Consider the following 15,390-nt stretch of genomic DNA (forward strand, 5'->3'; position numbering starts at 1 on the left):
CTCGTGGGGTGGCCACTAATTCTTGCAACACAATCCTACAGAGACGTGCTTTATCAAGGAGCATAACTTTACCTACAACACTTAGGAGACAAAGACCATAGAGTGCGACCTCAATCAAAACGTGTTGAAGGGTCCATGCAAAGAAGTGGAACAGGAAATGGTAGTCTCTAGATCAATATCGTGAAATGAGAGAGGTCTACAAATAATAGTTTCTTACCAACATTTTTGTTGCCATAATATCGACTAAGTTTCCATTGAAACAAATATGATACCTACTCAATATTGGAGGAATCACAATAGCCACACCCATGGACTGTCATGCCAATCGGTATCGATCAGTATCATGTCAATAAATTAGCACCGATATGGATGGAGTACCATGAAACTCCTTCGTAGTCGCTCATCATTGTGTTCCACTAGAATTGAGCATATCTTACTTTAAAGAAACCTAATTTGGAGTCTCTTCCATCTCTTTTAATACCTCCTAGCATTTGGTGCTTGATCTACATAAATTATACATCAAATTTTAGAAATCAAAAAAAAAAAAAAAAAAAAATCAGTTTTGTCCAAGTTATTTTCCCCAATAAAGAAGATCCTAGAAAAATTAGGATAAATTAAAAGCATGAGATCAAAATCCAATTGCATATGTTACAGCAATATATAGTGTTGAAGGACTTTCAATTAGCCCATAAACTCCATTTTAAAGCCTTAGAAAGGTTTAGAGATTGTTTTTTGGTATGTCAAGACTATTTAATGTATCAACGATGCACCAGCTCAGCATGGCACATGTCAGCAGACGTACCATGTTGAGCCAAGATCAGCATGCCCCGTGCCATTGGCACAATAATCCTTGGCCACATCTACATACTCGCAAAGTTAGCTTGCATAGAGAACCTATATCACAAAGCTCCTACAGTAAGGGCAATAGTATGGCTCTTAAAATATCAAGTACATCCGGCACGACAATGAGTGCTACCCATAGTTAATGGACTGTCCCTGCTACTGTCAAGATTCCATGCAGGCCAACAACATTAATGTGCTTGTAAATGAGAAGCTTATCAACAGTTCCCACCACTCTATATCCAAATAAATAGCTACTCTTTAGCTACAACTTGTCATTCCTCTAGACACTTGTTTAATTTCGTTTGTTTGACATTTGAATGATTTCCTATTATATAGGCTAGTTTAACATCCTAATTTAAATAAGAGTGAGAAGTCTAGAAATATTTTGGTGCAAAAAACTAAAAGACAGCCTTTATTAACAATTTAATCAACTAAGCATGACAGAACCCATTGAAGAATCCCTAACTGTGTTATTCACATGCTAATAGAGTTGGTTATGTGCCTACAAATGGTCAGGTGCTATGTTGGCAACTGGACACCCTCAAGACACACGCAATAGTTATTGCACAAAATCAGCAGCCCTCTGTTTAGTACACTTCCGGATTAAGACCCAAAAATTCAAATCTCTTATACCCCAATAAAGTAAATTTGGTTACATGCAAGCCCAATCAATAGAAGCACTTGAAATTCCAGCATAATTATCACACTTTTGCTGAACAAAACTAGCATTCCTTCATGGAGATCTTCAAGTGACAAAAAATCAACATTAAGTAAAAAAAGAGACGCTATATGACTGTTAGAAGACAGAAAAAATATGCTGATATATCATAATAGGTATCCAAATTCCAATATGTAATAAAAAGGAAAAGATTGCTCGCAATAGACAGTCTGACACCAGATTGATGTGAAACAAGAGAAAACGCTAGTAAATAAACTGGTGAAGTGAAAAAAATTTGGAGCATCACCAATGTTTTCAGAGAAGTAATGTACATTCTATGTCTCTGAAGCACCGTGATAAAACACAATAGGGCAAAACTTAAGTACCCTCTATATAACAAGGGACATTTTAAATTACTAGGAAATGTATAAAAGATGAAACAAATGCAATAAGGACTAAGATATAATCAGCATGTTTAACATTCATTATTTGTTCCTCTCAATAACTACATATTTATAAGATATGCAAAATTCCATCAAAAACAACTGAGAATTAATTATCAGTACTAGAAGTAAGGTCAAAAATATATACCAAAGTACATATGAAAGGTTAGCCAATTGTACCTGACATTAGGTTAAAGTCATTTAGGCATTCTGAAAAATCTTCTGAAAGGATATCAAATTCGACCTTTACCTAAATAAGAGAGAATAAAACATCATTTAAGATCTGGTAAGAATTAGTTTGGAGGAAACAAATATACAATCAAGTCAAATGTAGAGGAATTGATGGCAAGCAACATACATAGATCTACCTTTATACAAAAATGGGAACGTGTTAGAGACTAATATATGGAGAAGTTATCAAGACTAATCTGCAAGGATGGTGTCAAGTGCTAATATCATCATTCTTCTTTATTCATTCTTTGTCTTCATGTTAATAATCAAAAAAGGAACTTCCCTGTAAATATAATCATAAAAAATTACACCCTCTTAAAACCAAAATCACATTCCTCTGTTCAAGCGATTCAACTAAGAATTTCTGATCTCACGCAAAAAATAAGTTTATTTACAATGCTTGCCATTTCATTACTGATACTTCTGTATCTCTTCTCAGCAGCAATTTACCAAGTCAAATACAATTTACCTTCTAAAGTTAGATCAAACAATATATTGATAACAACCAAAATATGAGACTTCAATGTATTTAAATTTAGTTTAATGCATCCATTAATCAAGATGGTACCTAGGAAGAAAACTATCGGATGGAATTTATTAAAGCAACTTCAAGAAGGACATAGTGACATGACAGCTTCCCAGAGTAAAGGTTTAATGACTTTGTCAGATTATAGTCATATCTCATTCTTCCAAATGCAACCTGCATGCCTGGATATGCATATGCCATCCTGTTGCACTTATCCAATATGTGTTTAACTGCATAGCAAGTGCCTAAGTGGCCCTTCATGGCCCACTTTCACAAAGAAATATGTCAGAGACAGGAAGCAAGCATAATGATTGGCCAAGCTTCAATCTGTAATCCACAATCTAAAGATTCTAAGTGGCATTTGCTAAATATTTGATTTTTTTTAAATACTTTTAGATTGTATTTGTTATTCATCACTGAACTATTGGTAGTATTTCCGCTGCATGAACTTATCTGAAGCTAAAGCATGAGATCATTATAGATATAATCATGTTCTTATATAGACTGTCAAATACATGTGGAATCCTATATTTAACCTTACTGAACTTCTGAGACTTTGCATTTAGTACTTGCTTTCCAGTGTTGAATAATTTTTAAAAAAATTATTTCTACTATGAACATTCATGCACAAAAACACTACTCCGTCCCTCGGCTGCTTGATTACCATGATTACTTTTAGAACATTTAAATTAATGATATATGCACCCTTCTGCTTCCAAAAGTATGAGAACCTTCAGTCCTAACGAATCGTAACTTTTCCTTCTTTTCAAAGAGAACAGCAGGTTTCATGCTCAAAATCAGAGTTGATATACATGTTGCATATCAGAAGAGATATACTCATACATGTCTTTGTTAGCTCCAGATTAAAAAAACACAAATAACCACAAACACGTCCTCCGCACTGTAAATAAGAAAAGGTAAAAAAAAATCCAACAATCTATCTACAATTTATTAGCTCGCAAGGCGAAAACTTTAAACTTAACCAAAAGGCAACTACCTTCATTGATTCTTCATTCGAGACGCGGCCCCTCTTCGTCATCCCCTTACGCGGCTTCCTCCTCGAAATCGACGCGCTTCTAGATCTCGATCCTGAGGAGCCGCGGCCACCGTCATTCTCCTCCGACGAAGAGGAGGAAGAGGTAGAGATCACGACCACGGTTCTCCGCTTCCCCATCGAAGAGTCGCCTCGCCTCCTCGATTACGAGATGGGTTGTAGGGTGTGGGCGGGGGGTTTTGGGCGAGGAGGGAAAGAGACTTCCGAGGGAAGGAAAGGGAAGTGGGAGTGGCGCGCTCGGCGCACCTTAGTTTACGTGCGCCTCCGGTTGATCTTTACCGTCCATATATCTGCGCGAATCTTGACATCACAGCAGAGGTGGATAAGAAAACGCGGAATAGGAAATAGGTGGCAAGTTCGTCCCATAGACTAACGCATTTTTCATGCCAGGCACTAATGCAGCAAGAATTCGAAACTAGAAAATCTCATACAATATGACTCTTTAGCCAACTAAATAATATGTCTCCTGTGGATTGTGTAGTCTCCTAATAAATTCTACCATGATGGCTATTCCCACTTACTGGAAGGGTTGTTCTTGGCTGTTGGGAAGGGTTGTTCTTGGCTGTTGGATGCCACTCTTAGACGTGATCATCGGCCTAGCCCGTTCGTGCCCGGCCCGACCCGGCTCAGTTTGGACTGGGCTAAGCTCAGCCCGGACCCGATTTGGGCCCGGCTCGGTCCAAGCCCGAAGTACCAACAGGCGGCATGGGCCAACCCTTTGCCTACCCAACCTGGCCCAGAAGCCCGCCCGTTTGGCCCGGCCCGGAAGGCCGCCCGTTAGGCCCGCCCGCCCGTTAAAACTAACGAAAAATTTTGTACACTGTACTATTTTATAATTTTTTTAGCTCATCTCTCCTATCACATATCAGCCTAAGTACAAGTACTATTTAAATTTTTTAGCCCACCTCTCCCATCACATATTAGCCTACTATTTAGTTTTTTTTAATATTTTTTTTTAAAACAGAGAAGAACATAAATATTTAAAAAAATATATGTAACGGGTAAAAAATATTCTAAAAATAGCTAAAAATATTCTGAAAATTAGCAAAATAGGACCTCCACTTTATTTTACCATTTTACCCTTTTAACATAAATAAATAACTAGTTTATAGGGATATTTTGATAATTTTAATTTTTCTCATGCTTATAAATAGATGATAAATTTTTTAAATTCATCACACATTCTCAAATTCTCTAATCTCTCAAGTTCTTTCCAAATTAAAGGTTTCAAAAATTTTAGTCTTCAAATTAGCAAATTCTCTCCAATATGGATTCCTTTGATGATCATATAGAATCGTAATTGGATGGCAAAAATTCAATTAATCGTATACCCGCATCTCAACCTCAACCTGATCTGGAAACTCTAGGTTCGGCTTCATCATTAGGTAGTTCTAAGAGATTAAATTTCAAAGTTTGGAAGTATTTAAAAAGGATTGAAACGAAAGATGGCTAAGGTAATGGTATAGATTATAGAGTTAAATGTCTTCAATGATCATGATTTTTCTGCATTAACTAAGAATAGCACTACTCACCTAATGAGGCATATTAAAGACAAGCATAAAAAATGTTAACTTGATATTGGTCAAATGTTGCTTAATCAAGGTGCTTCCGAAAATATTTCTATTTTTCAATGGAATTATAAAAATGCTCGTAAAAAAATAGTTAAATATATTATTCGTAGAAATAAACCTTTTGCTATGGGTGATGATCCGAAACTTGAAGGTTGTTTACAAAGAGTTTTAATCCGGTTTTTAAAAAAATTTCTCATCATACAATTAGAAGAGGTGTTTTAAAATATTTTGCTGAAGAAAAAAAAATTAATTTTAGATTTTGAAAAATTAAAATCTAGAATTTTTTTTACTAGTAATATTTGGACTTCATACTAACGTTGGTTTTTTATGTATATAACCGCACATTTTATTGATGATAATTGAAAAATACAAAAATAAATAATTTCTTTTTGAAAGCTTGATGAAAGTCATACTAGTGAATATCTTTCTTGTACTATTATTCAAGAGTTAACAAGTTATAATATCCAAAATAAGGTTTTTTCTCTCACTCTTGATAATGTATCTAATAATGATTCCACAATTTCTAATATTCGGTGTTTTCTTCCTTTACTTTGTAATGGTGAATTGTTACATAATAGATGCATGTGTCATATTACAAATTTAATTATACAAAGTGGTCGAAAAGACATTGCTGAGCTAATTCATAAAATTAGAGAAATTATATATCATATCATTTTTAATTATAAAAGAGCTAAAACATTTACAAATATGTGTAAAAGGTGTGGATTAAAAGCTAAAAAATTTCAATTGGATGTACAATATAGATGAAACTTTACTTATGAAATGTTAGAATTAGTACTTGAATATCAAAAAGCTATAATTTCTTATGTTTCTTTAGATATTAATAATGAATTAGAATGCCCTACTAATTTAGAATGCAAAAATGCAGAAAAAAATATACGAATTTTTAAAAACATTTTTGATGCTACTAATATGTTATCAAGCTCTTATTCTCCTACAATTACAATCGACGGTATGCAACTTGTTAATATTGTTCAACTTTTTATTGCTTTTAAAAATGATCGGACTTTACATAATGTTTTACAAAAAATGGAAACTAAATATGCTAAATATTTTGAACATTTTCCTTTACTTATTGGTTTTGACATTTTATTAGAACCTCAACTTAAAGAGACCAGCCTTTTTGATATTTTTAATGGTTTATATGAAGATAAACAAGATGATTATGTTTCTCGTGTGGTAACTATTAAAAGTTATTTTAAAAGGCTTTTTAATTATTATTCTATTATATATGGTTCTTCTTCCTCTACGCCTTTACTTTCTGTTATTCCTCCTGAAAGTGGTAGTACTAAGAAGTCATTGCTTGCCCGACTTAAAATGAGAAGAACTTCATCAATGTCGGGAGGAATCACTGAACTTCAGACATATTACAATCATTTTGTAAGTAAGGATGAAATAGATACTTTAGTATGGTGAAAGGCAAATAAGACGAGATTCCTAATTGTTGCTGCCATGTCCCGTGTTATATTGACCATTCCTATGTCTACTGTACCTTCAGAATCTGTTTTCAGCACAAGTGGGCGATTGATTGATCAACGTAGATCATGTTTGAGAAAAGAAACAATTGAGGCGATGATGTGTTGCAAGATGGGTATGCTGCCGAATCTAGATCGCAAATGGACGACCATTTTGCAATAGAAAATATAGGATTTGAGTTTTTAAATCTCAATGACTAATGTAATTTTATTTTATTTTATTTTTTTACAATTAATGGATGGATTATGCAAATGATAGATAGGTGGGTAGGTGCCAACCTAGTTGGGATATGCTCATTCTATAGTGATGCAAAAAAAAAATCCTCCTAATTTTGGTGTAACTATTTGTTTAATTATAAAAATATTTCTATTTACTCATTGTTTAACTATTTATTTTTTTACATCTGCTCATTTATTTCTATTTATTTTAATTCTAATTTTTCATTTACTTTATTTTTTTTGTTAAAAGTTGTAGTGTGCAAATTTGGGTGAATAATAATAATGGTGAAATATGGGGTGTTTTTTATAAATATCTTAAAAAATCCTCTTATATCCATTTATGACTTCCTCCTCCCCTTAATCCAAGAGGAGTGGTCAGGGTGGAATGTCCTATGGCGATTATTACTGTCGCCGAGAGTGAGACATTTTTGTTAGAAGCTGCCTTGGAGTAGGTTTCCGATGAGGGTCCACTGACATGCATTGCGCATAGGACCTGAGGACAACTGCCCCATGTGTGGTATCCACTGAGAAAGCGTGGAGCACTTTTTTTTTTCACATGTAGGAATGCTTTAGAAGTTTGGTCTGAGCTAGCGACTAATTAAGAGTGGAGAAAGGAATTGGCTGATCAGCCAATATGGAGTGGTTATGCTCCCAGTTGGGCTGGTGGGAGCAGCACAAAAATATGGCTTGTAAAGCTCTAATTGCATCCACCCTTAGGATGCTATGGAAATAAAGAAACACCAAAGTATTCCATAAGAATGTGGAACAACCAACGACTGTGGTGTGCAAAGTTGTTCAGCTAGCGTAAGACTATACCAATAGGAAAGTACGAAGCCTAAGCCGACGAGATAGTGGGGATTCAATATGTAGGTTTTATTTATACTTATGCAATTGACAAATTATATTTCAAAACATAATTTATATTCATGTAATATGTTTAGATTTTATGTATGAACATATGCAAAATGTATGAGATATTTGATAAAGAATATTGAAGTGGAAGATTAATTTTAAAGACAAAGTATTCAAAATAATTTTAGAATTATTATTGAAGTGCTTAAACGTGTCATGATGGTTGAAGAAGTATAAATTTTATCTAAAGACATAGGAACACTCACTCTGCATTCAACTATCTAGTATGTTATTTGAGAGAGCGTTGGAACACACTCTAGGGCCGTTCAAACTCAGTCTACAACCGTTCACACCATCACACCGTGTTTGCACATACAGAGAGCTTGTTTTGGTCGTTTGAATGCACTCTATAACCGTTTACACATACAAAGGTGGCGTTCACACATACAGATGTTCATATTCAGTCATTCGTAGTGCATTCACACTACAAATCACCTTATTCGAATGCACTCAGACCACATTCGAATGCCCTCACATAACTTGCAAATTCTACATTTTGTGAGACCTAATTTGAAGAGATATTTATCTTATCTCTAAGAGATATTTACTTTATCTCTAAAAGATATTTATTTTATTTCTAAAAGATACTTATCTTATCTCTAAAAAGTATATAAAGGGTTTTAATCTAACCCTAGGTAAGAGAACCGTCAAGTATTAAATTGGAGATCATTTTTTAGAGAAGTCGTCGATCAATATTAGGAGATTATCCTTTGGAGGCGATTGAAGAACACTTCTCTACTTTAAACGGAACATGCTGAATTATTCTCATGTCAACGCATCTACATTATCTGAAAGAACTACGTCTCAAGGGTTACTAAGACGGAAGGATCAACCTCAAGGGTCACTCGGGGTCTAGCAAGCAAGGTTAGTAAAGATTGAGTAGTGGGAATCAGTGAGTGATATGTAAGTTTTTTGTTAATTACTACAGGTTTTAGTTATTGGTTTCTATCTGAGTTTTGATTCGTGGTTTTTTACCCGTTTGGGGGTTTTTCCACGTAAAAAGTTTTATGTTTGCGATTGTATTTTTCACGCTTTACTTTTCTCATATTATTATCGATTGCGTGTAATAAGTCTTATCTCCTAGGGCATTTCTTACTTTTTAAATTAGTACTGTAGCATACTTAAGGATTCACGTAAGTTTTAATCTTTTTCAAATTAGAAGCCACACGACTAGGGGTGAAAACGGGTCGGATTAACTCCGATCCAACTCGCTATCCGACCCGACTCAGATCGGGTTCAGATAAAAAATTTCTATCTGATTCAGATACATATCCGGATACGGATAGAATTTTTAAAAAAAATTGGATACGGATTCAGATACGGGTCAGATATATTTTTCGGATTCGGATACGAGATATCGGATATCCTTTTGCCCACATATTTTTTTGAATGATTTATAGTTTTTAGTTTGCTTATTTAAATAGTAAATATTAATATTGTTACTAATAATACGTTATATATTATTTATAGAGATTAATTTCTCTAATTTTACATATTTGACATTCAAAAAATTTGTTTGTAGTGAAACTCTTAATATTTATGTGTTAATTATATCTAAATAAAATATTATAATTTGTTTAAAATTCAATCAATATATATTTAAGATCCTATCCTTTATCCAAAAATTATCCATATCCGGTCCGTATCTAATCCGTTTTCACCCCCACACAAGACCCTATGTTGCTCAAGGTCAACGTTGGCAAAGCTTATTCAAAAAAGGACTACTATAGTGGTGCTGGTGTGATACTCATATAGGCAAATGGGTTACTTCTAGCTGCGGCTTGGGAGACAAGCTTGAGAGTTTCTATATTGTAGGTGGAAGGTTGGGCCCTCAGACTATGCTTGAGGCTGGCAAAAGGGTACGACTACCTAGTAATTGAGTTAGATTCCCTAGAGTTGGTCAATATCTTAGAAAACCAGTAGGTTACCCTAGAAATGAATATCCAAGTCAATAATAATATACACTATATCACAAAATAAATCATAACATCATCAAGTTAAACTTGTTAACAAATCCATATCTATATCAACAACAATCATACTAGACAGCTATATAATCTGGCAGGGCCCACATAAGCCACGATAAAGTATCAAGATACAACTTATAACACTGATACACAAGTACACTATAATCTGACCTGCATTATACAAATCATCGTCTATATAAATGATTACAAATATTAAATAATAATACATATCAATATTTAGGTAAACTATCTTTTATATCATCTCACGTCTATAGCTCACCTTATCATTCTAAAATATCTTCTCAGGATATCTCAAGTCGCTATCACGTACCACATATCTAAGGAGGTTAGAAAAGAAATAAAGAGAGTCATAAGTAAAATGTTCAGTAAATAGATCTTACCACAAATCAGTAATGTCAAACAAAGAGTTAAATCATATACTGAATAATATGAGTCACATAGGAATATTATGTAATGAATGAGTATATGAATGCATTCTCAATAATATATAAATGAAATATAGATATCATGTCATAACTTATCAAAGTATACAATTCTCGATAATGTAAAAATAATCTCCATGTCATACTATCATCATAACTATCTCTCAAATATGACACATATGATGGATGCCGACCATGACTATGCTATGATATCAAATGTAACCACATATGATGCATATTGACCACTTGATAATCAGGTGTATTAGATAATAATAAAATCATATATATTTCTCAACATCTCAATCATCAATATAATCTCTGAATGTCATCATCATACTAGACCACTGTACACAGTCAACACCCGGTACCTAGTCTCATAATTCAGTCTGAAGGCTCAGAGCATACCCTGCCAACCATTAATGATATCTCAATTATATAATCATACTTTGTCAACCGTTAATGGTATCTCAATCATATAATCATACATTGCCAATCGTTAAGGGTATCATCATTATTCAGACCCGGGTACCCAACTAGTTGATAGAAATTACATGAGAATAACTCACCACATATGCCTTAGCGAATGGCATGTGTCCGAATATCTACTGCGCACACACACTACTGACCTCGGACGTAAGGCCAATAGGATTGCAACTATGTCGAGCGATCAATCATCTCCAAGCACGCCATAACTCTCGCGCCCACTCAGGTATTCTTATGCTTTTTACCAACTATCATATCAATTAGATTTCATGTTTTTCTTCTAAATGACAGATTATATGCATTTTATTCAGTACTATAACAAATCATGCATATCTAGAATTTAGGTGGAAGAAGAGTCAAAAGAGATATAATACGATGCAATCTCGATTCATACATCTATCCCATGCATACTCATGCTAAATATAATCTCGACATAAAGTCATAACAGTATAGTCATCTCTAATCATCTCTATATATTACCAGCCAAGATTATTTTAATCGAATGTATGATAAAATGTGTTCGATTGAAATCATTTCTAAATAAGATCATATAAATATGCTGTAGGCCAAAATATGCATATACATTATATAATATATCCTAATTTGAGAAAGACGTCTAGGGGATAAGATTACTCACCGTTTGATAAGAAAATACAAAACATGTATCCCTTATATTTGCCAACCCAGGGTCAACTCATCGCTAACAGGGTATACGGGGTCTCGCATAAGGGGGTTGAGATCTGACAATATTTAGGTAATATAAAATTAGTTATTTATCCAATTAGGATCCGTTTGTGTAACATATGATGATTTATTAGGTTTAGAATTTCTTCTTTTGTTTTTATTAAATAATTTGATTTATATCATATATCTAATTATAATAATATTAATATGTTATTATTCTAATTGTAGATTTATTTATAAAACTATAGTTTGCTAATTATATATTAAGTATATAATAATCGATCTCTTTTGATAAAAAAATGTAAAAGAGCTACATGTACAATAATATAATTTAAAATACAAGCACATATATTATATAGTATTATATAATTATACTTTAATTATTTTGTGACTACTACTCTTACTAAACCTATTAAGAGTTACATATAAATAATCTTTACTTAATCATGTAATATAAATATTAAGTAAGCCTACTATTTTATTACATGCATAATAATGTATAATAAGTTGTATATATATATACACCTAATTATAAAGACATGTATTAATATTATAAAAATATATGAAGTTATAAGTATATTTATGTACAAATATCTATAATTATAATCACTGAAATTACACTAATTATACTTATCTAATAACCATGTTATTATATATTCTTGAAAAATTAAATATCTAAAAATCTAATTTAGATTAACTAAATAACATAAGTAATTTAGACAGGTGTTTTATAGCCAGAGAAAGTAAAATGAAGAGAAGAAGAAGAAGAAGAAGAAGAAGAAGAAGAAGAAGAGAAGGTAAGGGAGGGAGGCTCACCTAGGTTGTGGCGACGGTGGCAGCGGTGACCGACGACGACAATGGTAGGGCGGCTGCGGTGATCAACGACGACAGCGGTAGGCTGGCGTCGGTAAGAGAGAGAGAGAGAGAGTGAAAGGGAGAATGAGAGAGTTAGAGAGAACGCTATAGAGAGAGACGTAGTGAGGAGTGCGGCGACGGGGCCCACTGTGCCCCTCGACCCGGCGGCTGGGGACGCGTGGCACCCACAGCGCCAGCCTTGTTTGCATGGCACGCTCGTGCCATGCAACCAATAAGGTTTTTTGTCATATATTTATTATTAATTATTATTATTATTAATTAAACTTATTATTATTTTATTCTTTTCTTTTTGATTTGGATTATTACAGTGTTAACATAACACATTAACCCGATAATAAAATATCACGACATGATAATAAAATAACACGACAACCCGATTAAAAATTTATATAATAAATATTGTGACATGTAACATCATTCATTTTTCAAAATACAAAATAACATAGGCATACAAAATAACATATGATGAACTCATAACAAAATAATTCTTGATATAAAATAACAAAATAATTTTAAAAATGAGATCACCAAAATTCAGCATTGTCGGATCTATCACCAGCATGGCAGCATTCATCACCAGCGCCATTCACCATCATAGACCCTTAGGGCCCATAGTTCCAATGTCTCCTCCATTCATGTAACAACCTAATCCTAAAAAAATGGGTATGACGTGGCTAGCCACAGTGTGGTCGACCTCATGCCCATGTAGATAGACGGAGCGTGGGGGTGCTGTGCATCCCCTACGGCTATTGTTGCAGTCAACCGACTACGGCCGACTAGCTATGAGAGGCCCTATTGCCATCGCCAACCTCCCTCCGCCACTCTCTCCCTCTTTATATATCTCTCTCAAACTCTCTCGTCCCTCTCTCTTTGTAAATTCCTCTCTCTAAGTCTCTCTCTCACTCTCATTGCTCTCTTTCTCTTGCCTCTTGCCAACACTAGCCTACTATCGCCGTCACCGTCAATGCTGCTGAGGTGAGCCCTTCTCCTTTCCTCTCTTCCTCTTTTCTCCTCTCTCTCTCTAGTTGTCTTGGGTTCGCCGACACAACTCCCCTCCCTTCCTTCTCTTTCTTTTCTTCTTCTTCCTTGGTCTCTCCTCCTCCTATCTGCAATAGTGTTGAGTTTGGCCCACACAACAATTAAATGCTGAACAATTAAGTGTTTACTGTAGAAAAAGACTAAAGTATTAAATATTTTATTAAGACGCTGAACTACTCATTTTCGCATGTTATAATTTTCTAACTGATAATCTATTTTAAACATATAATATGCCATTATGAAGATGAAAGAAAAGCAAATATAATGATTTTGACTGAAGCTTAATTGAACCTCAAACGAGAAAAATGATAGCAAAAATATAAATATAAAATTTGTTGCGTCATAACTTTGTGCTCGGTTATCCACTTTAGTCATAAAACATTTCATTGTGAAAATATAAAATAATATATATAAGAGCATAATAATGTAGTAAAAAAGATCGTAGCTCCACCAAATTTTACTTTTGAATTTTTTTGCTAAAAGGTTCGATTCTTTTACCGTTTTCTAATATAAAACACTAATATGTTTTAGTTTTGAGTAGGTTATCAGCGTTTAGGTAGGGCTACAAATTATGAAAGAGGGCTAGTTTGGTCGAAAACTACTCATTATTGTTCGTACATAAAAATATTGCTTATAATTTAGCCGGACAGAGAAGAAGAGGGTAGAAACTTATGACAAACTCAACCTACAAGCTGAAACCAGATCAATCAACAGACCTTATCTAGTCCTTTTTAAGTAAGATAGATAATAAAAGCACCTACTTCGCCTCACCTTGTGAATTATATTTCATTCCAAACTTCAATGTATCTTTGTTTCAGTGCTAAATTCTGATATCACACAGCACGTAGATATTAATTAAAAGCAAACCTATTGATGTGAGTTCAAAATAAGAATTACTTATAGAGTTAATGCTCCATTGCACAGTAGTGCACCAAGTTTCAATTGTACCGAATGATAGTGTAGCAAGTTTGCCTATTGTTGCAGTGCTCCAATCATGTTTTCCACAGATACACCCCTAAACCCTTGTGAAGAGATAGAACAACAATATCATAGTAATCTTAGAACTTTGTGAAGGTGATTCCTTTTGACAGTTCACAGCTTTATTGTTGCCAAGTTTTATGTGTTCAGTTATTAGGACAACAATGTACACAATCAAGAACCCATTTATATCTACAATGTTTTCATTCGAGTAACATAGGAGATGTTACACTCAGCTTACCATCTTTGTATGTCAAACTGGTGATCTTACAAGATTGCATCAAGAACATCATGCATACTCTTCTCAAGGGTTTGGTAGTATAAAGTCTTTCATTAAATACTCCAACTGAAGAGAACTTATGGATGTTGGATTCAGGTATAAGCTGCTTCATAGTCTTAGATCCTAAGAACTACGGTAGCTTGAAGCATTTGCTGTCCCTAGAATAGAATACAGAGCTGCAAATGGCAAGGGTACTGAATAGACCAATCTTCCGCACTACTGAAGCACATCACTGATGGAATCAAGCAGCTTCACAAGCAATATGTTAAAAATGAAAAAGTAGGTTTCTCATGCGGCAATGCCAACCAATAGCTTGGGCTAGCTGTCCATTAGATTGAGTTAAACAACGTTAGATATAAGAACACGGAATGGTTTACCAATCTTCTATATCATCTTCTTCGTTGCTATCGGATTCCATTCTTTCTGAGTAATCTATATTTGACCAATCTGAGTAATCCTCTAGCTATGTCGGATAAGATATATGAATCAGAGGTTCTTATGTTCTCAAATCTCTCCTTAAGCATCTAATCCTGCATTTTCCAACATTGAAAATTCAGAAAGAACAAAGACAACCTAAAACTTCAGAAGTGATAGGATGCCAGGATAGTTAATTATGGTTAGTTACAGATACCAACAGGCAAACAGCTTGATGCATGATTAGGTTAAATCATAATTTCTAATCATCACG

General features: G+C 34.1%; 1 protein-coding gene across 4 annotated transcripts in view; it reads right to left on the reverse strand.

The window, feature by feature from the left end:
* The window catches only part of LOC140799324 (cell cycle checkpoint protein RAD17), a 28,319-nt gene extending 24,335 nt beyond the window's left edge, over positions 1 to 3,984 (reverse strand). For 3 of the 4 annotated variants that reach the window (XM_073153615.1, XM_073153613.1, XM_073153612.1), the window contains exons 1-2: positions 3,699 to 3,983; positions 2,125 to 2,194 (exon numbers count right to left, since the gene is read on the reverse strand). In XM_073153615.1, the coding sequence (XP_073009716.1) occupies positions 2,125 to 2,194; positions 3,699 to 3,875 (247 nt within the window). In that variant the 5' untranslated portion in view covers positions 3,876 to 3,983. Of the gene's footprint in view, positions 1 to 2,124; positions 2,195 to 3,698 lie in introns of all 4 variants that reach the window. The other variant, XM_073153614.1, reaches the window with a different exon arrangement.
* Positions 3,985 to 15,390: the final 11,406 nt, after the last annotated feature.

This window comes from Typha latifolia, chromosome 12 (genome assembly GCF_019914945.1).
Source record: "Typha latifolia isolate L0001 chromosome 12, TyphaL0001v2, whole genome shotgun sequence".
Classification (NCBI taxonomy): Eukaryota; Viridiplantae; Streptophyta; class Magnoliopsida; order Poales; family Typhaceae; genus Typha; species Typha latifolia.